The 24,262-nt window shown below is 43.6% G+C and overlaps 1 protein-coding gene across 4 annotated transcripts in view; it reads right to left on the bottom strand.

Annotated features, from left to right (window-relative positions):
• FGFR3 (fibroblast growth factor receptor 3) overlaps positions 1-24,262 on the bottom strand; it is a 60,299-nt gene that overhangs the window by 23,961 nt on the left and 12,076 nt on the right. For all 4 annotated transcript variants that reach the window (XM_053458182.1, XM_053458183.1, XM_053458184.1 and 1 more), the window contains exons 3-4: positions 12,844-13,107; positions 10,545-10,601 (exon numbers count right to left, since the gene is read on the bottom strand). In XM_053458182.1, coding sequence (XP_053314157.1) covers positions 10,545-10,601; positions 12,844-13,107 — 321 coding nt within the window. The remainder of the gene's footprint in view (positions 1-10,544; positions 10,602-12,843; positions 13,108-24,262) is intronic.

The following is a 24,262-nucleotide window of genomic DNA, read 5'->3' as shown; positions in this document are numbered from 1 at the left end:
CGGTAGTACCCGGTTATGCCAAGGAAAGCCCTCACTTGTTTCTTTGTTACTGGCCTAGGCCAGTTCTGTATCGCCTCAATCTTATTGATCTGGGGTTTAACCAGCCCCCTACCAATGATATAACCCAGGTATCTTGCTTCCTCCAGACCCACTGCACATTTTTCAGGGTTTATGGTTAGGCCTGCATCACTAATGGAGTCTAACACGCCCTGTACCTTACCGAGGTGACTTTTCCAGTCAGACGAAAAAATTACCACATCGTCCAGGTAAGCAGCGGCATAATCACGATGTGGTCTCAAAATCAGATCCATCAGCCTCTGGAAGGTAGCAGGGGCCCCATGTAACCCAAATGGCATCACAACATACTGGAACAGGCCCTCTGGAGTGGAAAAGGCAGTCTTCTCTTTAGCCTCCTCAGTCAACGGTATCTGCCAATAGCCCTTTGTAAGGTCAAGTGTTGTAATGTACCTTGCCTTCCCAAGCCTCTCAACCAGTTCATCCACTCGGGGCATGGGGTACGCATCAAACTTTGAGACCTCATTTAATCTCCTGAAGTCATTACAGAACCTCCACGTCCCGTTGGGCTTTGGGATTAGCACTATGGGGCTTGACCATTCACTAGTAGATTCCTCAATAACACCTAATTCACGCATGCGCCTGACCTCCGTGGATACCGCCTCTCTACGGGCTTCTGGTATCCTGTATGGCTTCAGGTTCACTTTACTGTGAGGCTCAGTTTTAATATGGTGTTTTATGAGGTGGGTACGGCCCGGTAGGTCCGAAAACTTGCGTCTGTTTTCCTGCAGGAACTCCCTCACCTCCTGCTTCTGGGGCACTGACAGTGCCTCTCCTATTGTTACTGGGGGAACTGGTTGCCCCACTTCTTTGACCCCTGCCTGGGTCGCCCCCAAAGACTCCCGCTCTTTCCACGGCTTGATCAGGTTTACGTGGTAAACCTGGAAGGGTTTTCTCCTGCCCGGTTGATGGACCTTGTAGTTCACCTCACTCATCTTCTCTACAACCTCATAGGGACCCTGCCACTTGGCTAAAAACTTACTTTCGACGGTGGGCACTAAAACCAGGACCCTGTCCCCAGGATTAAAGGCCCTCAACCTGGCAGATCTGTTATAAATTCTGCTCTGGGCCTCCTGCGCTCTTTGCAGATGCGTTTTAACTATAGGCATCACCGTCGCTATTCGCTCCTGCATCTGAGCCACATGTTCAATAACACTCTTATATGGAGTGGCCTCGGTCTCCCAAGTTTCTTTGGCAATATCTAACAAACCCCGTGGATGTCGGCCATAGACTAACTCAAAGGGGGAAAACCCTGTAGACGCTTGGGGCACCTCCCTGATAGAGAACATGAGGTAGGGTAATAGACAGTCCCAATCCCGACCATCCCTTTCTACCACCTTTTTTAGCATATGCTTTAGGGTTTTGTTAAACCTCTCCACTAACCCGTCTGTTTGAGGGTGGTACACTGAGGTACGGAGGTGAGTGATTTTAAACAACTTACACAGGTCTTTCATGACCCGTGACATAAAGGGCGTACCCTGGTCAGTAAGAATTTCTTTAGGGATCCCCGTGCGAGAGAACATGTAAAACAACTCCCTAGCAATATTTTTGGAGGCCATGTTTCTTAAGGGTACCGCCTCTGGGTACCGGGTAGCATAATCCAAGACAACCAAAATGTATTGGTGTCCCCTAGCAGATTTGACAATGGGCCCTACCAAATCCATGGCAACTCTCTCAAATGGTACTTCAATGATGGGAAGTGGCACCAAGGGGCTACGGAAGTGTGGTGTTGGGGCACTCTTCTGGCATGTGGGGCATGACTCACAATACCTTTTTACTTCTTCATATACCCCAGGCCAATAAAACCTTTGGAGGACCCTCTCTTGTGTTTTATTAGTCCCCAAGTGCCCCCCAAACACATGGTTATGGGCTATGTCCAGCACCAGGTGTCGGTATGGTTTTGGCACCAGAAGCTGTTCCACAATTTCCTTGTTAACTTTGGTGACCCGGTACACTAGATCCCCATTCATGGCAAAATGCGGAAATTTCTGGTCAGCTTCGGGTTCCTGTGGTACCCCATTTACTACCGTGACATTTGCCCGTGCAGTTCCCAGAGTGGGGTCTCTCACTTGCTCGGTCCCGAAGTTACCCCGAGACATTTCTAAATCTAAGACCTGTTGGCCGGGTAGGGAAGTTTCTTCTTCTTCCTCCCCAGCTAACACCTGCAAGGGGAAAGAATCTTCACTATACATTTCAGGTGGGCCTAGATCCTTTTCATCATGCCCCTTACTGGTATCATTGTTCCCAATGGCCGTCTCACCTGACCCATTATTTACAGGGAGGGTTACAGACTCTGCCGGAGTTTGTTCCCCAGCTGCAGAAACGTTCCCCCTTCTCCACAACTCCCAGAACAAGGGGAAATCGCGGCCTAAAATAACCGCATGCATAAGTCTTTTTACAACTCCGACTTCGTAGGTCACAGTTCCAGATGGGGTCACCAACTTAATGGGGGCCACAGGGTAAGCTACAATATCCCCGTGGATGCATAGCACTCTTATGTGCTTGTTCGGCACGTAGTCCATAGTCACAAGGCCAGCCCGAACCAAAGTCACCAGGCTACCCGAGTCCAAAAGTGCCTTCACGGAGCAGTCACCTATCTTCACCATACAAAAATGCGGCTCAGTCTCTGATTCTGGAATGGCTGCACAAACAGGTTCTGCAAACAGGGACTGACGCCGACTAGTGTCACACACCATGGGCTCTGAGTTAAGAGGGCAATAGGCGGCTATGTGTCCCCACTCATGGCACCTCCAGCACTGGGGGGTCCCTGGCCTCCTTAGTAGGGAGCCCTTTCTAGGATTGTGGGGTCCCAGGGGTTCAGGATCAGTCTTTTGCCCTTGCCCAAACTCTAGAGCCCTGCTCTCTCTCACATTTTTCCATACACCTCCAGCTGGAACTCTCTTACCCAAAGATGTCGCGGGTCTGACAGTCTTGGAAGGTGTTGGTGCCGCAGGGACCTCACGGAGGAAGTCCTCGGTTGCTATGAACCTTTCCACCATGTTGACAAGCTGCTCAGCAGTTCTGGGGTCTCCATGCCCAACCCACCGTTGTAGCTCCGCCGGGAGGGCGCGGAGGTAGTGGTCCACTACCACCTTTTCCACAATCTGGGCTGGTGTAGTGGATTCTGGTTCCAGCCACTTGCGTACAAGATGAATCAGATCATACATCTGGGACCTGGCAGGCTTGTCCATGGTGTATTTCCAACAGTGGACTCTCTTGGCCCGAACAGCGGGCGTAACACCCAGGCGAGCAAGGATCTCCATTTTTAGTTTTGTAAAGTCCCGGACATCCTGCTCCCCGAGGTCATAGTAGGCCTTTTGCGGTTCACCAGTCAGGAAGGGTGCAATCACTTCTGCCCACTCTGCAACTGGCAGTCTCTCTCTCTCCGCCACTCTCTCAAATACGGTGAGGTATGCCTCAACGTCGTCGTCGGGTGTCATTTTTTGTAAGCCCCGCTGAACGGCCCTCCTCACGTTAACAGTCTCAAGGGGGCTTGCCTCCACTTGTTGGGGCTGAGCCACAACAGTCTCTCTGAGCGCAGCAATCTGCTCCATTAACAGGCGATTCGTTTCCTGTTGTTGGGCCATAGTCTGCTGTTGTGCATGTTGCTGGGCGTGAAAAGCCTCTGCATGAAACTTCCGTTGCTGTTCCAAGGCCTGCTCATGTCTCAGGTTAGCCTGTATCAGCTGCTTTATCACTTCCTCCATTGTGCCGGATGGGCCTTACAGTGCTGCAGCCTTCACTCAGGACGTATGCTTCCGGCCCTTTAAATGTCCACAAAATTCAGATGCTGTGTTTTGTCCTGCCGTTGCTCCTAGCACCACTGTGCCCGCATTCTCCACCAATTGTAGGGGACAGCTCACGCATGGGGCGGCAATGACAGTTTCACACAGGTTTCCAACGTAAAAGCGCGTTTATTTAGATGTTGTAGTCACAGAGCACCTTGTAAACAAAACAAACTATAAGCCTGTCCGGCTCTAACTAAACAGCAGGATACCTCTCTAGCAGCCTAAGGTCTGTCACAAAGCAAAGTAACCAGTTCTGTATGGGGTAAAGCTTCATACCTGGTGGGCTGCAGCGCTGGCTGTAGCTGCTCCTTCATTCAGGTTCTCCCTCCCCTTGCAAAACAGCCCTCTCTTTTAAGGCTTCCTCCCCAGTAACGAGCTTAGGAAGCCTCACCTGAGAGCACCTGGGTTTGCTACCATGCCTGGCTGAGGTAACCAGGTGAGATATATATCCCATCAACCACTCTCCCATACACTTTACCACAATATGTAATTGCTAAATGATACATTTTGTAGATCAGGTTAAAAATAGTTATTGCTATTGTCCCAAAACAGGTAAGAGTGTGGTGAGTGATTAACCCTAGCGGCACCAGAAAGCATTCCCATTCCCTTATATCAACTATTACAGTATCCACAAGTGGGGCAGCACTCAATTTAACCTTTTCATATCCTCTGAGCAAAGAGAAACCGCAAAATGACAGCGCATTCTTGGTAAGGACTCTGCAATGCATCATGAGGTTTCTGCAACATTTAAGAAAGGGCTAGAATTCTGTAAAGGATGCTAAAATGTTACTAGAGGGGAAAAGAAAGACGGTGATTTATGCCTCGTAGCCGGGAGAGATGAGCTCTTCTCTCCGGGACTGTTAACGCATACCATTAATCAGAGGAGTTACCGGCCTACAGGAACGTGTCATGGAAAAATAGCCATAACTCAGGTTCGGAGAATCCGGACTAGAATATATAGGTATCTTCCAGCAAATGATATTCCGACAGCAGCCATAAATTACAAAGTTCAGGGGCCGAGACACTCACAGGAGTTATCACGCCTGTCACTCAGCCTTATCGCTCTGTAATAGTGCATTAGGGGTATACAAGGAGTTAAAACCACTCCAACACTAATGTATGTAGAGCAGAACACGTCCGACATATATTGTTATCTGGGAGCTTAGCGTGTACAACAGCTTTGTACAAAGTCCCTGTAAAGTGACGCAGAACATACATATACGGGGCATAATATAAGGATACGCAGGCATAACGCGTACACTCAATGGTAAAAGAGCACGCCGAAGAACGTCACTCGACCAACACTCAAGCACCCACTGACAAGACAAAGCTCCGAAGCAAACGGGGCAAAGAAATAAATAAATCTGGCTCCAGGAGAGCCGAGATCGTCGAATCGCAGTGGGAATGACAATTCGGGATGAAGGGTTATGAGAAAAGTCCAAAGGCTGAGAGGGCATGAGAGGAGGACTAGGTATTGTTTCTCCTCCTCAACATTGTCAATGATTGAGTAGTCTTGGATAGTGAGTGTAGGTGAAAAATGGGGTGGGGGGGATGGCTGTGTCAAAAGCATGTGGGGGCAGAAGAACGGCGCTATGGGTTAGTCCTCCTCCCCAATGCAGTGAGTTATAAAAGTCTTTAAGCCAACGGAGGGCCGGCCTGTGCCAGTCTTGGACCTGTTCCTCAGGATTATGGAGTAATTACAGAAGAGACTGATGGTTTGTAAACCTGTTTTTAGGAATAAAATATAGATTTTTTTTTAAATTTATCATGGAGTTCATTTTTTTTTAATGTGTTTTTTTGGCGAGGCATCTCAAACACACATTCTTCCGTTACGTGCCCTATTTCCATGAAGGCACAGGGAAGCCTTGGACCACTGAGTCACTGTTTGCTTTCGCAGGTCTGTAAGGAGTCTGCCAGCGACCGGTACAATGGACGAAATACAGGAAGGGTGCAGGTAAATAAAAGATATAACCGTCTCCGAGAAAAGAAAGCGGGGAGGGCCGAGACGCAGCCTTTGGAATGTCATTAGACGGCAGCGTTGGCACGTAGTGGCCGCAAGGCCAACAGAAAGAGTCACTCTCTAGAACCGCGGCTTCTACGCACACAATGCAGGGAACGTTACATCTAATTTATCTTTATTTGCAGAGTATTAATACGGCATTCTTTGACAACGGGCCAGGGAATTTTTTTTTTAAACAAATGTTTATAATAATTTGCTTTAATTTGCTTATATAGGAAGATAAATAGAACAATTCTACGATTCTAGAACTGGAGATTGTGGATACCTGTATTCTCCACGCGTTACGCTCCAGTTGGTGAATACTAGCACAGGAGACACCTGCCCTATAGAGGAGCCCGCGGAAATAACATGGCGAGGCTGCGACGGCCAAGACGAGCAGCGACCCTTTTAGCGAATGTGTCTCTTTTCCCAAACTCCACATTTTATAGTTTTATTAACTAAATAAACCAATGAATTTGTGCTTACAGATTAAAATAAGCAAAATATACATATTAAAATTCCAACCCATTCTGTTGGGTGGATCTGCACGATTATTCCTCCCCATTGAGTGATCTCTACCTTATGCTTATTATTTGGTGCAAACCTTTGTAAGGTTGGGTAAGGAAAAAATGAATACAAGAGACGAGAACATACAGGAACGCTTCCAAACCCCCTTCCAACAACAACAGAAGACAATAGCAAAAAGAAATTCCACCAACAAAATAACGAGCCTGATTATCTTAAAACCAATTACACTGACGGACGAGCACTATGGGCAGATTTAACTAATAAATGTAATTATGCCAAAATTTGTCCGTGACAATTCCCTTTAAACATGATTGTACGGAGATAAGCGGGGGATCGGGAGAAGTCCATATGAATCGTGCTGTGATTCCGAGAGCAGGACCGGTCAAGCACAATCCTCCGAGTTTTTGTCTTTTTTTGGTTGATTTGGGTAATTTGAGCTTCTGGATTTGGTTACAGATCAGATGTCTCAAAACATATATTTTAAATTAATTGGCTTTAAACAAATATTGCTTAAAAAAAGAATCTGCTTAGCTGATCTTCTTGGTGCCAATATTGTTTCTTTAAAGCATCTTTTGAAGATTTAGGTCAGAAAAAAAAAAATTAAGTGCGTCCCCCCCCCCCATGCCGGGATAATGGCAGCTAGTGTATCAGGCAGCCCACTGGATTCCTACGGCAGCTTGGCTCGGAGAGAAATGCTACCTTGTTTCCAATCAGGAGGTTCTTAACAAATTAATAGCTACCCAAAAACCACACGCCGTCATTCATGGTAAGCGCTGGCTCCATCCAACCCGCAATTACCGTCCCCCCCATCTCCCTCCGAAGACGTGCGGGGAGACGATTTAGAAAGGGAATAGTGTCTTAAGCTGCATAACAACCAAAATGACGTGGGATGAGCGTAAAAGTTTCTGCCAGCATGGAGGGCATTACAAGTAAGCAAGAAAAATTAACCCTTTGGGCAGCAGGAGCCTCTCATTTCTAGGCAATATTCCATGTACTTCGCTGACACTTAAAGGGTTCAAAGGTTTAAAAATACCACGCTTACGTATTCATGTAGCGCTAGTTTGTTTTATTTGGAATAAACAGATACAACTGCATGTTAAGACAGGTTGAGTTGGCAGAGGCAACTTGCTATACCCAGTTAATCTTATGTGTGTCTTTTGGAAACCATACAGGTTTCAGCATTCGGAAAGATGGATTTTGTTTCTAAGGGAGCAACCATTGTAACATTTGTAGACATTAATAAAGCGCACATCACTCCGTCCACATAGAAGTGATATGTAATGAACTATAAACAGCCGTTAAGGAAACAATACCACCGGCTGGGTATTCTCCATAGCACGGTCTAAATCCACCGGCCTCTGTACAGATACCTCAGTAATGTCGTTAACCAGTCATGGGACTCTTCCTCAAAATGTCCCTGATTTTGAAGAGAGGGAAAAGAGAAAGAGGGAAAGGAGAAAGAGGGAAAGGAGAAAGAGGGAAAGGAGAAAGAGGGAAAGGAGAAAGAGGGAAAGGAGAAAGAGGGAGAGAAAGCATAGAGGGAAAAAGGGAAGGGAAAGAGAAAGCATAGGGGGGAGAAAGGAAACAGAGAGAAAAGATAGGGGGAAAAAGGGAAGGGAGAGAAAGGAAAGGGGGAGAAAGGGAAGGGAGAGAAAGGGAAGAGAGGGAGAGAAAGGGAAGAGAGGGAGAGAAAGCATAGGGGGGAGAAAAGGAAGAGAGAAAGCATAGGGGGGAAAGGAGAGAGAGAGAGAGAGAGAGAGAGAGAGAGAGAGAGAGAGAGAGAGAGAGAGAGAGAGAGAGAGAGAGAGAGAGAGAGAGAGAGAGAGAGAGAGAGAGAGAGAGAGAGAGAGAGAGAGAGAGAGAGAGAGAGAGAGAGAGAGAGAGAAAAGGGGGGAGAAAAGGAAGAGAGAAAGCATAGGGGGAGAAAAGGAAGAGAGAGAAAGCATAGGGGAGAAAAGGAAAAGAGAGAAAGCATAGGGGAGAAAAGGAAGAGAGAGACAGCATAGGGGGAGAAAAGGAAGAGAGAGAAAGCATAGGGGAGAAAAGGAAGAGAGAGAAAGCATAGGGGGAGAAAAGGAAGAGAGAGAAAGCATAGGGGGAGTAAGGGAAGAGAGACAAAGGGGAAGGACAGGGAAAGGGGAGAGAAACAAAAGAGAGAAGGTGAGAATGAAAAAGAAAGAGAAAGGGAAGAGAGAATATGGTGGGCCCTAATTGTTGAACCTAACAAGTTTGCTGTATATGTATTTTAACAGTATTTTTCCACAAAATCAAACTTCTCCAATCTATTTTCTTTTGGAAAAAGTCCTTATATAGATTTGAACCTAAGCATGTATCGTTTATTCCAGTTCACTAAAACGCTAAATGGGATTAACCACGAGCCAGTGAGAGTGGTTACAAGAAGAAGAATTATTTGTGAATGCTGCTTCACCGAGCGGTGGGGACTAATGCCAAAAAGAACACATTAAACAAAATATTTCAAGCATAATGAAAAGGGCAGAATAACTGTACAGTACTGCTATCAAAAGCTCGCAAAACACACTCCCGCAGCAATAAAAGGCCACACTTGGAATATACCGTCAGCATGATCTAAAAACAGATCTAAAGGGTAATAAAATGATGGAAACGTTACAGAAATCCGGCTCATGCGTAATCTAATAGCCACGCACGGAACTGGGTTAAAAACAAAACAAAAGGTTGTGGGGCTTAACAAAAATACTTTTCTGGGTAACCTAAAAAAATGCACATGATTGATTGGCACAACTGACAGCCTTTGGAGGACATCGGTTACGGAGCGTTGCTGATCTGTGCTCACAGCGCCTAATAACTGAACAAACTTGGGACTGACGGGAGTCACTTTTCATCCTAAGTGCCGTTTATCCCCGGGAACTCTCCAATTGACCTGGAGTCTCCAAGTGAAGGTCTGCTTCCCGGGGTCTCTGGGTCATTGTCCTCTTTCTCCGAGCAGAGGGGAGTGGCATTCAGATTTTACCCACTTCCCTTGCCACTCATGAGTGTTTAGAGCTAGCCCCACCCCCTAAAGGGCCAGCCCCACTTACATGGTTGGCTAGCCCCTTTCCCACAAAGCCACTCCCCTAAAAGAAGGGGAGCTCTGAGTAGCCTGAGCTGGGCAGTTCCATGCTGCTGATGTTGGAAGCCTCTTCAAGTATGGGAGCTGGTGTGGGTCAAATTGGGCACTTTGGCAAAGGCTTAATTGAATATAGAATAAAACATTTTATCGCTGCCGGAATAGCACCAGATGATTAGAACCCTCAAACTTTTTTTGAAAATGTATTTTTCTTTTTGTTTTGTTTCATTAATCCCAGAAAACGATGTATAATATACATGAATGGAAAAGCTAGAAATGCTACAGTAGCCCATGAACAAAAATACACGCAATAATGATAATGTAATCCGGATCCGGTTCTGACCTTGGAAACTGGATTTTTTTACTGCACTTTGCAAATGTACAAAAATAAATAAAATATACATATATATATTTAACAAGGAAACATCTCATAAGAACCACATCTTATCTGGTGACAACATAAACGCGTGTAGACAAAATGATTTCACTTATGGATGGGAATCCCAGATTTGGTTTCAAAGCCTAATGTGCGGCAACATCTGTCCCTAATTTAAGACCTATTTTAAGAAAAAACACAACACCCCAAGAACATAGGTAAGAATTCCATGTATTGCACAATGTTATAAAAGTGCATTAATAATTACAGGGATTTTTCACAGAAATAAGGGAAATAATACAAGGAGGCTCCTGCTAGTCTCCAACATAAATGTTCCTACATACTTAATATAATTTAGAATACGATAACACAAGGCTCTTTTCACAGAGGGTAACGTTGTTAAATATACAATTTAAATATCTATCTCGACATTGTAAGCTGCTATGAGCCTCCTTAGCCCTTGTTTCTGTAAGTCAGATTTATAAACTGTTATAAACTACTTGTTATCTCCTGTTTACCCATTGTACAGCGCTGCGGAATATGATGGTGCTATATATATAAAAAAATATACAAAATAAAATTATATATTTATATCAAAGCTTAAAATGTTCCAAAGCATAGGCATGTTAAACAGTATATACGGTAACCAGTAGAATACATATAAACCAGTTTATATACAGGAATCAAATTTACCTCTGTCCTCAGGCTCCTCGTCATCATCATCTTCATCATCACCAGATGATGGCAGATCTAGAAGGAAAAAATAGGCGTTTATTGCTTTTTCAAAAGCCAACTTATTTTCATTTAATAAACCCCCATAACATACATGCGGAGGGGCAATATCAAAGTTGCTCACACATCAATCCTTCTGCATGTAACTGGTTAACTTTTTTGAAACTGGTTTAATAAAAAAAAAAAAAAAAAAAAAAAAAAACTTGGGGGGGAAAAAAATAGAGCGGGGACTGTTTATGGAGAAATAGGTAAGAAGCCAAGTATTAAACGCCAACCCTGTGTTTCATAGCACATTATGGTTGCTAAAAGCCACAGTAACACTCGGTGTCATGCAATAACCGGTGAGTCAGGCTGTAACCACTGGAAGCATGCGCGGCCCGGGACCACCCAACAGAGCAGCAGAGGGATTAGAAACGTGTTTATACACATGTGCATAAACATGTGGCTATTAATAACTGGCTTAATATGCTTATGTATGAAAAGAGACATTGAAAAAAGACCCCATTTCACTAACGTTTTATTTATTAGCTGAACGCAGTATACTTTATGCAACCCAAAAAAATTCTGGTGCAAACGTGGCTTTATCACCAAAGAACCCAACGAATCAGTCAGTGGGAAAAATTCGCTGGTTGCCAAAGCGTTAAAAATTATTCTATGTGAAAAAGCGGTGCTAAGCACAACAAATAATTTGGCTAAGGAGCATTCTCTCTTTGTGCAACTTCTGGTCCATAGTTTGTAATAAAGACGACTTCATTTCTAGAAAAATATTTAAATAATCCAGTTTATTATGTTTAATCCTTTGTTATTTTTTTTCCAAGGGATATTATAATTGTGTGTATATATATATATATATATATATATATATATATATATATATATATATATATATATATATATATATACACACACACATACACACACACACACTCATGCTTACATACATATATTACACACACACACACACTCTACTAGGACTACAACAGAGTCAGCAATAAGCAGATCTAAACTGTCCAAGAATTTGATCCTTGATGATTGAAGAAAACAGTGTTAAAAAAGGGACGTGATACTTTTCAAAACATTTAGATTATTGTTTTTTCCTCTATGAAAACATTTATTTCCCTCTACCACCTTCCTGGACCCACAGCTGGTTTCTATTCTCCCACCACCAGCTGCCCAATTTCTGCCTAATAGTTGCCCCTTGAACCTGAAAGCATTTTAATGCAATTTTATAGCCACAAACACATTTAAAGGAACCCACAAGTCCTTTGGACTCTTCTCCTGTTACTGAGATAAAGGCTGTGTGTGTGGGGGGGGGGGGGACCTCTGAAAAGTCCAAATGCTTTTTTCACTATTTAACTGATGTGACCTCAAAACGTCTGTCGGAATCTCAAATAATGTGTGATTCAAAGCAGATGCACAACAAAGAAGCGGAGGATAGAAGAAATCACCATCTGAAACCTTTATTTTCTTCTTAATCCTGGGTCTCCCCTGGAGATCAGTCCGGATGACGACGGTCGCTGAGAAAAACAAACGCAATACCCACTCGGACTGGACATTAGAACTTTAAACCTCGAGGTAATTATATACAATACGGGTGGCGTTTATCTACCGCACGCTCAGTTGGTTCTAATAATTAATTGCACGCTCGGCTAATTACAGTCTAATTAATGTGTTGATAGTAAATGGCTCGCAGCTCCCCGTGTGTTTGTTGTGCTGCCGGAATGCTATGGATTGCGCAAAATACATTCCGATACCGTGATTTTAGGAGGAATTTTACACTTTGTAACATCTAAGTAGTCATATCAACGACACAAGAAGCCAGGTCACGATGACCAGAAACGATGGTCAATGCTTATTTTAATATCTTTAGAAACCTGTCTGATTTTGGACTTCCAACAATCGTAAAATCATCCATATACAGGAAAACCTACTCGCTATCAAGTCATTCAAGTGGAATCCATGTCGGCAACTACATTATTGGACAGTTAGGGCCAAGGAGAAAGCAGAGGTTTACACAAGCAAATTAACAGATTCATCAGAATATAGAATGTTCCTTGACGTCGGTAAAACCACATTGAATCATGGAAGGAAAACCATAAAAAGGACATGGCTACTGGCAGATTTGGTGGAAGCTCTAGGACATCAAGTCATCACGAACATATAGCAGATGTACTATAATGCTAAAGCTACAAGGTCACCGGCCAAAACTTTGTACGAGAAAGAGAGTGCTTGTCTTAAAATGATAGCAAGCAGGACATACCTGTTACTCTGATGGTGAAATTGCGGAGGATCTCGGCAGAAGGCCACAACTGACAGCTGTAAACTGCAGAATCGTCGTAGGACACATTAATTATTTTCAGCATGTTCTGTCTCGTTCCCGTCCTGTTGTTCGTAAAGATGGCAATCCCATCTTTGAACCACGAGGTAGACATGGAGGAATCTTCAGCGCTGCAGGACAACTCGATGGTGTCTCCAATTCCAAACACAAGCTCGTCGACCTGGGCTGGATCTTCAGTAAGATAGTCTACAAGAGGACGAGGCATGACGTTTACAACCATTCATTCACAAACACAAAGATCTCCAACCTAAGTCAGTAAAGAAGAAGAATCGACCATGGCAATACATGCTCTCACAACCCAAGCTTCATCTACTACGACAACAATAAATATTCATACTCTAGGTCATCTAGTTGGTCCATAGTTTGGCCAAAACACTCAGTTGAGCCGATCGCATCAGAAGTCAGCACTTTAATAAGCCAGAAGAGATGGGTATCTGCTGCTACAGCTTGTCCAATGTTCTCTTACCAGAAAAGTCACAATTAACGTTAAAATTATGCCTTGAAGCAAACAGTTCTCTTTATTGCTTCCTTAAGATAATAACACAAGTAATATTGTTTACTTGTAAACATTTCCCTAGGACACATCTGAATGGTCTGTTTACATAGATCAGCAACACTAGGGTCTAAGACGCTATTAAAAGAGCTTTGCCTTGTGATGACAAGAATGGACGGGAGCTGAGAACAACGCTTTGCGAATGTGAATTCCTTCATCTAATAAGCGAGAAAGCTCAGGCCTACTGATCGCGATCGGTTAAGATTTTCGCTTGGGGTGAAGAATTTTTGTTGTTTTTTTTGTTTGTTTAATGTTAAAGTAATTAAATCACAGAAACTCCGCTGACTGCTGAAAAGCCGCCTATACCGAAAACTAAAATCACGAATTTGAAATCCGACTCCCTGCCCGAGACGGTATTTGACTCAATGAATGTCCTGAGGGTCCATTCAAAGTGTTACATAGTTAATGAGGTTAAAAAAAAAAACAAAAAAACACAAATCCGTCAAGTTCAAGATTTTTGTAGGAAAGAAGGCAGAAAAACACAATTGGCACATTTGTATTCTGGGATTAATATTACTTTTTTTTTTTTTATTAACCTGTATGATCACGATTTTGTTTTCAAATTATAAATTAATCATTGCATTAAAAGCCCGTTTGGTAATAACATCATATCTCTCAACTGTTTTCTCTCCGAAATAAACAATTCCACTGAAAATTCTGCAGAGAAAAAAAACAAACCTTGCATTTTTGATCTATGCATTGCGCTAACCAAACTGCTAGCATATGCAAGGGTCAAATGATAGCTATATTTAAATGTTTTTTCCCCCCCAAACACTTTCATGCAGGCTGAAATTATCTGTGATTGTTTAAAAAAAAAAAGGTGAATAATGAAATAGGTTCTCCTTATACAATATTTCACAGCATCCGTTCTAGAAAGCTATATGGATCATTTATATCTCTGGATCGTAAGCTTTTGAGCAGGACCCTTCTTTTCCTAATCTATCGCCTTGCGTTGGTTTGTCAGACCCTTTGAATGTACGGACTACAATTTGTTGGCGCTATATCAAAAGATAATGATAATAATAACCAGACCAGTAATCAATGGATGACCCAACTCTAGAACCCACATGGTTACAGTAACCCAACAGGTGTCCACCGGCTCGAGCAGCCACCTAGTTCCAGATATACATTTCTGCCCCCGGTTCCAGGCACCTTTCATGATCACGGTTTTCTCTCCTTTGGCCATTATGGTTTAGTTACTTCCAATTCTTCCCTAAACCCAACCTGCCATCACTATCTCCGGCGGGAGGGAAGAATGCGCAGAATGTTAAAGCGGGCAGAACGCGCAGCCGGAGCCCGAAATGCCTACAGGCCGCACATCAACCACATGCTTGTCAGCTTAACTCAAAAATTGGCAAGCAAGTTGCTTCAAAGCCTCCGTCAAAACACATGCTCCACTTTAATTAACTTCCCTTGATTGGAGAACAAGCCTTTTCAAGTTCTTCTTAAATTTCCTCAAAAAAAAAAAATAAAAATAAAGAAGAAAAAAAAAAATTTCATATTTAATTAATGTTCAGTTTTTAATTTGTAATACACTTCTGGCACCATTAGCTAAAATTAAAAATAATTGAAACCTTTTTTTGGCAGACCTATTAAACAAAAGTGGTAGGGGGTGGGGGCGCGTTTCGTGAAGGGGCGAGAGGGACCTGTTTATGTACGACCTGCTTATTTTACTTGCAGACGTGACCTTGCTCCGAAACGAGCCCCGCGTCTATTGGGAAGAATCCAAATAAACAGAGCTGCGAAGCAGCGAACAAGAATATTCCCTTCTCAAGCCTCGCGTCGAACACTTTCGTCAGGCGTCGATATTTATACATATTTTGGGTCTGCCCGGAAGGCCCGTCATCGCACAACCCTTAGGATCAAACTTGTCAGAGTAACAGAGTGTTACCCGAGTGATAAACACTTTCTCACTGCAAAATGCCCAATTTTCTTTTCAATCCTTTTTTTTTTTTTTTTTTTTATATTTTTTCTACAGCTCCACATTCCTTAACCCTGCGAATGCCAGAGGGGTAAAAAGAACAACTGCGGAAAAAACAGAGTGTGTTTGTTATATATCGCCTTTAAAAGTTCTATATGGACCACTATATTTTATTAATGTTAAAAACAGATTTTGTATTATTTTTGCACTTAATAATTAACATTTTTTTTTAAAAAGAAATACCCCCCCTCCTGTTCTGAGGGCAGGTGGAAGAACAGCTGGGTGTAAAAAAAAGAAGCCCTGGGCAGTTAGATCATTCAAGTTCTGACAACGTTGTTTTAAAGCGGGGCATTTCATCATAGGAACCAAAAGGCTCGAGACGCTGCCAAGCAAGAACGGAGGTATCTGGCCTCTAGCATAATGGACAGGTTAAATCAGGCACGGTCCTGGTGGCAGAAACATAGCAACATCTGTGAGCAAATATATATATACATAGTGTTAGAGAATTATCATTACGGAATTCTCCTGTTAAAAATGTTTTTTTTTTTTTATTATTAAAGTCATGGGGGTAACAAAGTCCTGGTTCCGGTCGCGCTTCTCCGTTGGGCACAGGCCAGTACGTCCAATATTTTGGTTGATTTAGCTCATCTGTGGCCTGTTTGAGAGTCATTTGCCTCGAGAATGAAAGAGCTATAAGCGGTTTGTTTTTATAAAACAAGCCCCTGCCTGGTGGGCAATCCTGTTCTTTGAGCGGGGATAAGGACCACTTGTGACGATGTCTTTTCAGAGAAGGCATGACGTCTACAAAGCTCTGCGAGAGCTACACGGACAGACAGCCGTCTGCAAACGCCACAGACTCTCTTTATTAACGGGTCTAAAGAAACAACACAGCTTGCTCTTTCTAGAGAAACGAGGCCACAAAAAAAAAAACATTCTAAGAACAGATATTATATAGAATATATATATATATAAATTTTTGCAGTAAAACCGACCAGGTGTGTGTGTGTGTGTATATATATTCACACATACACACACACAATTTTTTTTTATTTTATATATATATATATATATACATACATGCATACAATATATATATATATATATATATATATATATTGTATGTATGTGTATGTATATATATATATATATATATATATATATATATATATACATACATACATATATATACACACACACACACACACACACACACATATATACCTGGACCTATAGTTCTTTCTTTGAAAGCAGAACTAATTAAAGCTAGCTTAATACAAACATACCAAGAATGTTCTCGCCATGGCTAGAAGAAGAGCTGCTATTTATGATAGATTTGCCAAAAGATTCCAAAGACACAACATGAGGCAAAAAACACCTCAAACTGGTCTAATCACCATAGCAACCAGCAGGCCTTTTCTGTTGGCTTGAACATTCTATTCGTTGCTATGGCGACCAGACTTCCTTTGAAACTTTGTACCATTCTCTCTTTTTTTTTTTTTTCTACTATTGACACTTCCGCTCCCTCTCTCGTGTACAGCATCGGGTACCACGGCCCGTATACTTCTGTCCAAAATATCGCAGTCTGCACCGAATGAGAAAAGTACGTCCCGAGGATACAGCGCCATAGCGATCATTCTTTATCGTTTTCGCACGTTTTCCTTTGTCACATAACGTTCTAACATTGCAATACCTTCAGGCACCTGTGGTAAAGAATACTTAACACTTTGATTGCCAGAGGGCAGTGAAATACATCACATAGCAAAAAAATACCTTAATTCCTATTTAGCCTTAAGGAGCCTACAAGAATTCCGCGCCGGACACCTAGCGCTCCGTATTTCCACCGGATGACAGAGGAAGCAGTATCTCTTTCTGCTTTGAAATGCGGAAAGGAATAAAAAAAATATATATATTTTGTGTGAAGAAATCGTTTTAGGCGACTCCAGGGAACGTGCAGCCCCCGGGCCTGAAGTTGATATGTTTTCCGAGCATTCGGAATAACTGAATGGAAATGCGAGCAGCGGCACCCCGTATTATGCATATTACATCAAATGTATTCTTCAAATAAACATCGCCGTCCCGAAAGCACTAAGGGAGATGGAGATGAAGGCTGATGCGTTACTGGATACGGGATATAAAACCTTTGGGTTTCTACAATCTCCAATTTTTGAAGAGAGGCTCAGAGTCTTCACTGTACAGCCTCATGGACTATGTATAATAATACTAATACTAATAAATAATAATAGCATTAGAAAGAAGATGTACAGAACGCCCAGTGTCCAGGTCTTTAAGAGGGGCCGTTAACACTCCTTCCGTTACACACGGGCACATTTGTGTTTGTAATAAAGAGGCTGTAGGGTAGATATAAAGCAATCCCTCCAGTATCATTCCATCAGGGTTAATATAAGGCTTTAAGGTTTGAAGCAGGGCTCGGCTGTGATTATAACTCACAGGGTACCCGTTCTCGTATCGCTGAACAAGCAGATGGCGGCAGTCCCCGCAGCGGAGGCCGTATTGCCAAAAAGGTTTTAATCTCACGTTAAAATATTCATTTGTATCGTGTCTCCTGCTGGACACTGTAGCTGGCTGTTACTTTGAATAAGTTACCGCCGCTAATGTTTGTGCCGCTTTATTTCTCGGATACTTGTGAATGAGCTGATAGCTATAGAATATGTGCGGTATATATCATACAGGATGGTTAGGCGCCCTGTGACGTATAGACGACGCACAAGTGCCAAGACCTTTATGAGAGTGATTTAATAGATTGTTACATCACTATAAATGGATCATTTCACAGTTTTTATGTTATATTTCTCTTTTCTTCTGGTCTCCGGCTTCTGTGTATTTTTTCAGTTTTAGAACAGATAAATGTATGACTCAATTCAAAAACCAAAAGGTAAAAACAAATAAGGAAGCTGACACACCTTGCCAAGTTAGTATGGCGCATGCCACTGCGTGACTGCACTACAACCCAGGCACATGCCACTGCGCGACTGCATTACAACCCAGGCACATGCCACTGTGTGACTGCACTACAACCCAGGCGCATGCCACTGCGTGACTGCACTACAACCCAAGCGCATGCGGCTGCGCGACTGCACTACGACCCAGACGCATGCGGCTGCGCGACTGCACTACAACCCAGACGCATGCCCCTGCACGACTGCACTGCAACCCAGACGCATGCCCCTGCACTACAACCCAGACGCACGCCCCTGCGCGACTGCACTACAACCCAGGCGCACGCCCCTGCGCGACTGCACTACAACCCAGGCGCACGCCCCTGCGCGACTGCACTACAACCCAGGCGCATGCCCCTGCGCGACTGCACTACAACCCAGGCGCATGCCACTGCGCGACTGCACTACAACCCAGGCGCATGCCACTCCGCGACTGCACTACAACCCAGGCGCATGCCACTGCGCGACTGCACTACAACCCAGGCGCATGCCACTGCGCGACTGCACTACAACCCAGGCGCATGCCACTGCGCGACTGCACTACCACTCAAGCGCATGCGGCTGCGAGGCTGCACTACCACTCAAGCGCATGCAGCTGCGCGACTGCACTACAACCCAGGCGCATGCCACTGTGCGACTGCACTACAACCCAGGCGCATGCCACTGTGCGACTGCACTACAACCTAGGCGCATGCCACTGCGCGACTGCACTACAACCCAGGCGCATGCCACTGCACGACTGCACTACAACCCAGGGGCCAGGCGCATGCCACTGCGCGACTGTACTATAACCCAGGTGCATGCCGCTGCGCCACTGTACTATAACCCAGGCGCACCCCGCTGCGCGACTGCACTACAACCCAGGCGCACCCCGCTGCGCGACTGCACTACAACCCAGGGGCCAAGTGCATGCTGCTGTACTATAACCCAGGGGCCGGGTGGATGCCGCTGTGCGACCCTACTATAACTCAGGGGCCGGGTGGATGCCGCTGTACTATAACCCAGGGGCCGGATGGATACCGCTGTGCGACTGTACTATAACCCAGGGGCCGTGTGAATGCTGCTGTACTACCGTGTTTCCCCGATAGTAAGACACCCCCGATAGTAAGACGTATCGGGGGTTTCAGAGGGGTCGGCTAATATAAGCCGTACCCCGAAAGTAAGACATATGTCTTACTTTCGGGGAAACACGGGGGATTTGCTGGAGCAGCAATAATGTTTTCCGTGGTCCATCAGGACCAGGGCCGGCCTTTGGGGTGTGCGACCTGTGCGACCGCACAGGGCGCCACACTCCAGGGGGCGCCGCCGCGGGGTCCGCCGCAGCGCGGTCCGACGCCACTGCCGTCGCGGGGTCCGCCGCAGCGCGGTCCGACGCCCCTGCCGCCCCTCCAGAGACGGACAGTAATGTCCGCCGCTGGAGGAGCAGGCTCGCAAGGGAGCAGTATCGGAGGTCTTTAACAGACCTCCGATACCGCTCCCTTGTGATCCCCAAGGCAACAGCTGCTGTGCGCCGGGGTTTGCTGCCAGATCCCGGTGCACAGCACTGAAGCCGCGCCCACCGGTCTCCGTGCCCTCTGACCCGGAAGAAGAGAAGACAGAAGAACTAAGAAGAAGAGCGAAGAGGCGGCAAAGAAACTGAAAGAGGAAAGGTAGGAAAGCATAGAGTGACAGTGAGAGTGGATTGGTGTATATGTGTGGATTAGTATATATGTGTGGTTTGGTATATATGTGTGGTTTGGTATATATGTGTGGTTTGGTATATGTGTGGATTAGTATATATGTGTGGATTGGTATATGTGTGTGGTTTGGTGTATATGTGTGGTTTGGTGTATATGTGTGTGGTTTGGTGTATATGTGTGGATTGGTATGCGTGTGGATTGGTATATATGGACAATTTTTTCCCAATATAAGACATACCCCGAAAGTAAGACATAGTGGGGCTTTTAGGGATAAAAAGAAAGTAAGACACTGTCTTACTTTCGGGGAAACACGGTATAACCCAGGGGCCGTGTGAATGCTGCTGTACTATAACCCAGGTACTGCATGGCGAACTACTGACAGTCTACGATAATTTGAACACATATCACAATATCTGCTCCAAACACCTCATGAAACGCTCCTATCATTTGTAATTAACCCTTTCTCCTCTGATTTATATTCATGCAAAATCCAAATCCAAAAAGCGTCATCGGAACGTTCTACCTAATCTTCACCTGATGCAGGCAGCTGGCTCAAGATAACCCGTCCTGAACAATGTCCCTAATCCCGCGTCTCCTGGAAAAGCCTCGGCCATTAAATAGACGAGAAACAAAAAGAACAGCCTCGGAGCCGGGAGAAGGAACCGACCTTAAGATACCGGCCCGGACAAAGCCCTGGAAACCGCACAATAAGCAACATTTTACAGGCCGGCTAATTAAAAACGGAAGCAAAGACCCTTCAGAGTTAATGTCGAACAAGAAGTTTTTAGCCTATTCAGACCCGACCCCCAACCGGGAGCATATTCAGAAAGAATTCATTGTCATTCCAACTACGACTGTCCTAGTTTCAAAATGAAAATTACCCCTTACAATAGTGATATGTATAATATATATATATATTTATTTATGGGGTTAATGTTCTTAACGAATCACCTGAAAGCCACCATTTCTTTAACCATCATCATGACGGAACCTGAGCTTCATAATTCAATAAAAAAAAAAAAAAAACATAGGTTCTACTATTATTATTATAAAATTATTATTATTGGATTGTTTTAGATGTACATAGAACCTTGAGGAACCGAGGCCCTATCTGGTAACACCAGGAGTAAGTAACAACTAGAATAAGAGTTTAATTATGCTTCTTCTGTACCAGTATACTTTAACGTTATGAAGTCATTTAAAAGCTGTCATTTTCACCGGCCCCTATTGTAACCCCGCTACGGCATCCATTGGTGCTATGGAAATGCATCTATAGAATATTCTGGTTTTGTTGTTGTTTTTTTTTTTTTTTTTTTTTTTTCTTACTAATAAACACTTCTCTTGGAAGATGGAGATTATAAAATCTAATAATAATAATAATAAAATACGGAGTGAAGAAGCCATCGCAAGACATACGAGACCACAAGATAACCTGGATCAGTACGGAAGGGAACTTCTCTGGGGAAATTGCAGAAATACTGTACATTTAGCTCTTTTTTCATATCATGAAACAAATTGTGCGTTTAACACGCGCTGTGATGCAATTTGTCTCAATTAATGTGAATTACTGTCAAATTATGTATTATTAAATACGCTTACAACTGTACTTTCTTTTAGCTAGAGGAGTAACAACATCGAGCAATGGGTTAAGGAACACATTATTAGTCTGTAGACCCCCAGGATGCTGGGAATTGTAGTCCACAGCAGATGAACCATTTAAGGCTGTTTATCCTGGAGGCAAAACTCAGGTAATAATCCAAGCCGTGTGAAAATGCATTTATCTCCCCGGCCAAAGTAAGAGCAGAAGCTTTCATTCCATTTACGCGTCCGGGCGTTCCGGCGTCGTGTTCCTGGTCCTCGTACTTGCCCCGCTCTGCCCCCCCCCCAGGATTTCAGAGCTTCTAGTCTTTCCGTTGCTGCTTTTGGCCGCGGCGCCTTTCGCTACCGTAACAAGAGCAGCTGGAGGGCCGTCAAAAAACTGACTGCGGGCAGAAAGTGCATTTAATCATCCAGGAGAGGCTTCTCTTAAACGCTCAGGTGGAATGGTTAACCCTCCATGTACCAGAAGGGAGTGCGGGTCAAAAAAAAAATAAAAAAAAATACCATATATAATTACATTCCATCTATCTATCTATCTATCTATCTATCTATATATATATATACATATACACACACACACACACGTTTTCTCCATAGGATACACAGAGCCTACTGGGTTATCTATGACGTTAGGATGCCGCGCAGGTGCCGGAATCGCTGGGAAGACAGACGTATTCCTAGAAGTGCTGAATAATCCCATGATTAAAACCCCAGGAATACAGACTCATCCAATATTTCCCGTGATGGCCTTGGATATAGACGTTCTTAATCTTTAATATTGTGTTATCGACAATATCAATACCAAAACTAATTCCATATTCTTTTACTCCAAAATAAACAAAAAAAAGTTCCATGTTACAAAAAATATACAGGAAACAAATTAGGTGCGGCGAACATTTAAATTACTTGAAAGCTCGGGAAGGGTTACAAATAATTTGGCTAATAAAAGATATAACCGATAGCGAGAAAACACGGTGGAAATTCAGGATTTGTAGATATAGAAATAAAAACCTTAATTCAACCTCTAAGACTTTTGCCTGAAAACACTCTTCTTCTGCTCTTAGAAACAGGTTTTGATTTCGGCGCTGGAATGCGACAGGAGCAGCTTAAAAAGAAATTATGTTTGTGTGGGATGGAAAGCGTCAACGATCAATTTATGGGTTACGTCAGCATGAAGCGTCGCCTTCTCCAACGCGGTGAAAGAAAAGCACAGTTACCTTCATGACAGCCCAAATATTCCTAAGTAAAATAATACAATATAGGGGGGAAAAACTATACTGATTGCATCCAAAACCAACAAGCCATCGGTATATAAACACCTCAAATCAATTAACACCTCAAATCAATTAACACCTCAAATCAATTAATACATCAAATTATTATTTATTGCTTTATATAGCGCCATCAAATTCCGTAGCGCTGTACAATGGGTAGACAGGACATTACAAGTAGTATGTAACATAACAAATTGACTTACAAATCAATTAACACCTCAAATCAATTAAGTGGTGTTGGCAATCCAGCCTGCTTCAATTGATTTGATGTATTAATTGATTTTTACAAATATGTAATGCTGTTTTCTAAGCCGTTCATTCACTTAAAAGAATGTGTGAAGACCCGCACAATGAGGAAACAAGCGGCTCCCCTTTTCTTGCCAGGACTCCAAAAGGACATAAATATAAATTATGCACTCTCCAGGGGTTACTCTAACTTGCAAAAAAAAAAAATATATCAAAACTATATGAATGCATATAGCCGGGTCTAGAGTTTCAAGATCTGTACAAAAATGTTATTTAAACTTGGAACACGTTGAAGAACAATAAGTGTATGTGTGTGTATATAAGTAAGTGTGTATGTGTATGCAAGTGTGTATGTGTATGCAAGTGTGTATGTAAGTAAGTGTGTATGTGTATGTAAGTGTGTATGTGTGTATGTAAAAGTGTGTATGTGTATGTAAGTGTGTATGTGTGTATGTATCTCTACTCATTTGCATTCAAGCCACAAGAAGCGAGTTATTTCTTCTTTTTGTTACGCCGATATCGTATCCAGTCTGCCAAATGTGTTTTTGTTTATCACACGGCAGGGGTCAGCTGGCTAAAGATGCCCCAATGGGCCTTTCCTTACGTAGATTCCAAAGGAAACTTCTGCATAAAAAGGGCCTCCATATTATGGTCACTGGTAATACCCCTCATCCACTTGCTGCAGTAAAAGCTTGGCTGGCCCTGTTTAATGTATAGTTTAATCACAGAGATGTATTCAGTCTCCTCATCCATTGAATTATGCATTATACAGGGCAAGCTCAGCCCTTGCTCACAAAACTTGACAGTGATGGCCCTGTAAAAACAGTGCCAACTTTCCCTTTAGTAAATAAACCCCACTGGCCCCGAGTATAAGCCCACACTCACACTGTCATATTACCCTGAGTATACCCCCACACTCACACTGTGTTATATCATCTTGAGTATACCCCTGCACTCAAACTGTTATATCATCCTGAGTATACCCCCGCACTCACATTGTGTTACATCATCCTGAGTATCCCACCGCACTCACACTGTGTTACATCATCCTGAGTATACCCCCGCACTCACACCGTTTTCAGTATCCCAGTGGTAACTGGTGTTCTCTCATT

The sequence above is a fragment of the Spea bombifrons genome, chromosome 1 (assembly GCF_027358695.1).
Source record: "Spea bombifrons isolate aSpeBom1 chromosome 1, aSpeBom1.2.pri, whole genome shotgun sequence".
Classification (NCBI taxonomy): domain Eukaryota; kingdom Metazoa; phylum Chordata; class Amphibia; order Anura; family Pelobatidae; genus Spea; species Spea bombifrons.
The sequence above is the reverse complement of the archived record's forward strand: the minus strand, read 5'-3'. Positions and strand labels throughout refer to the sequence as shown.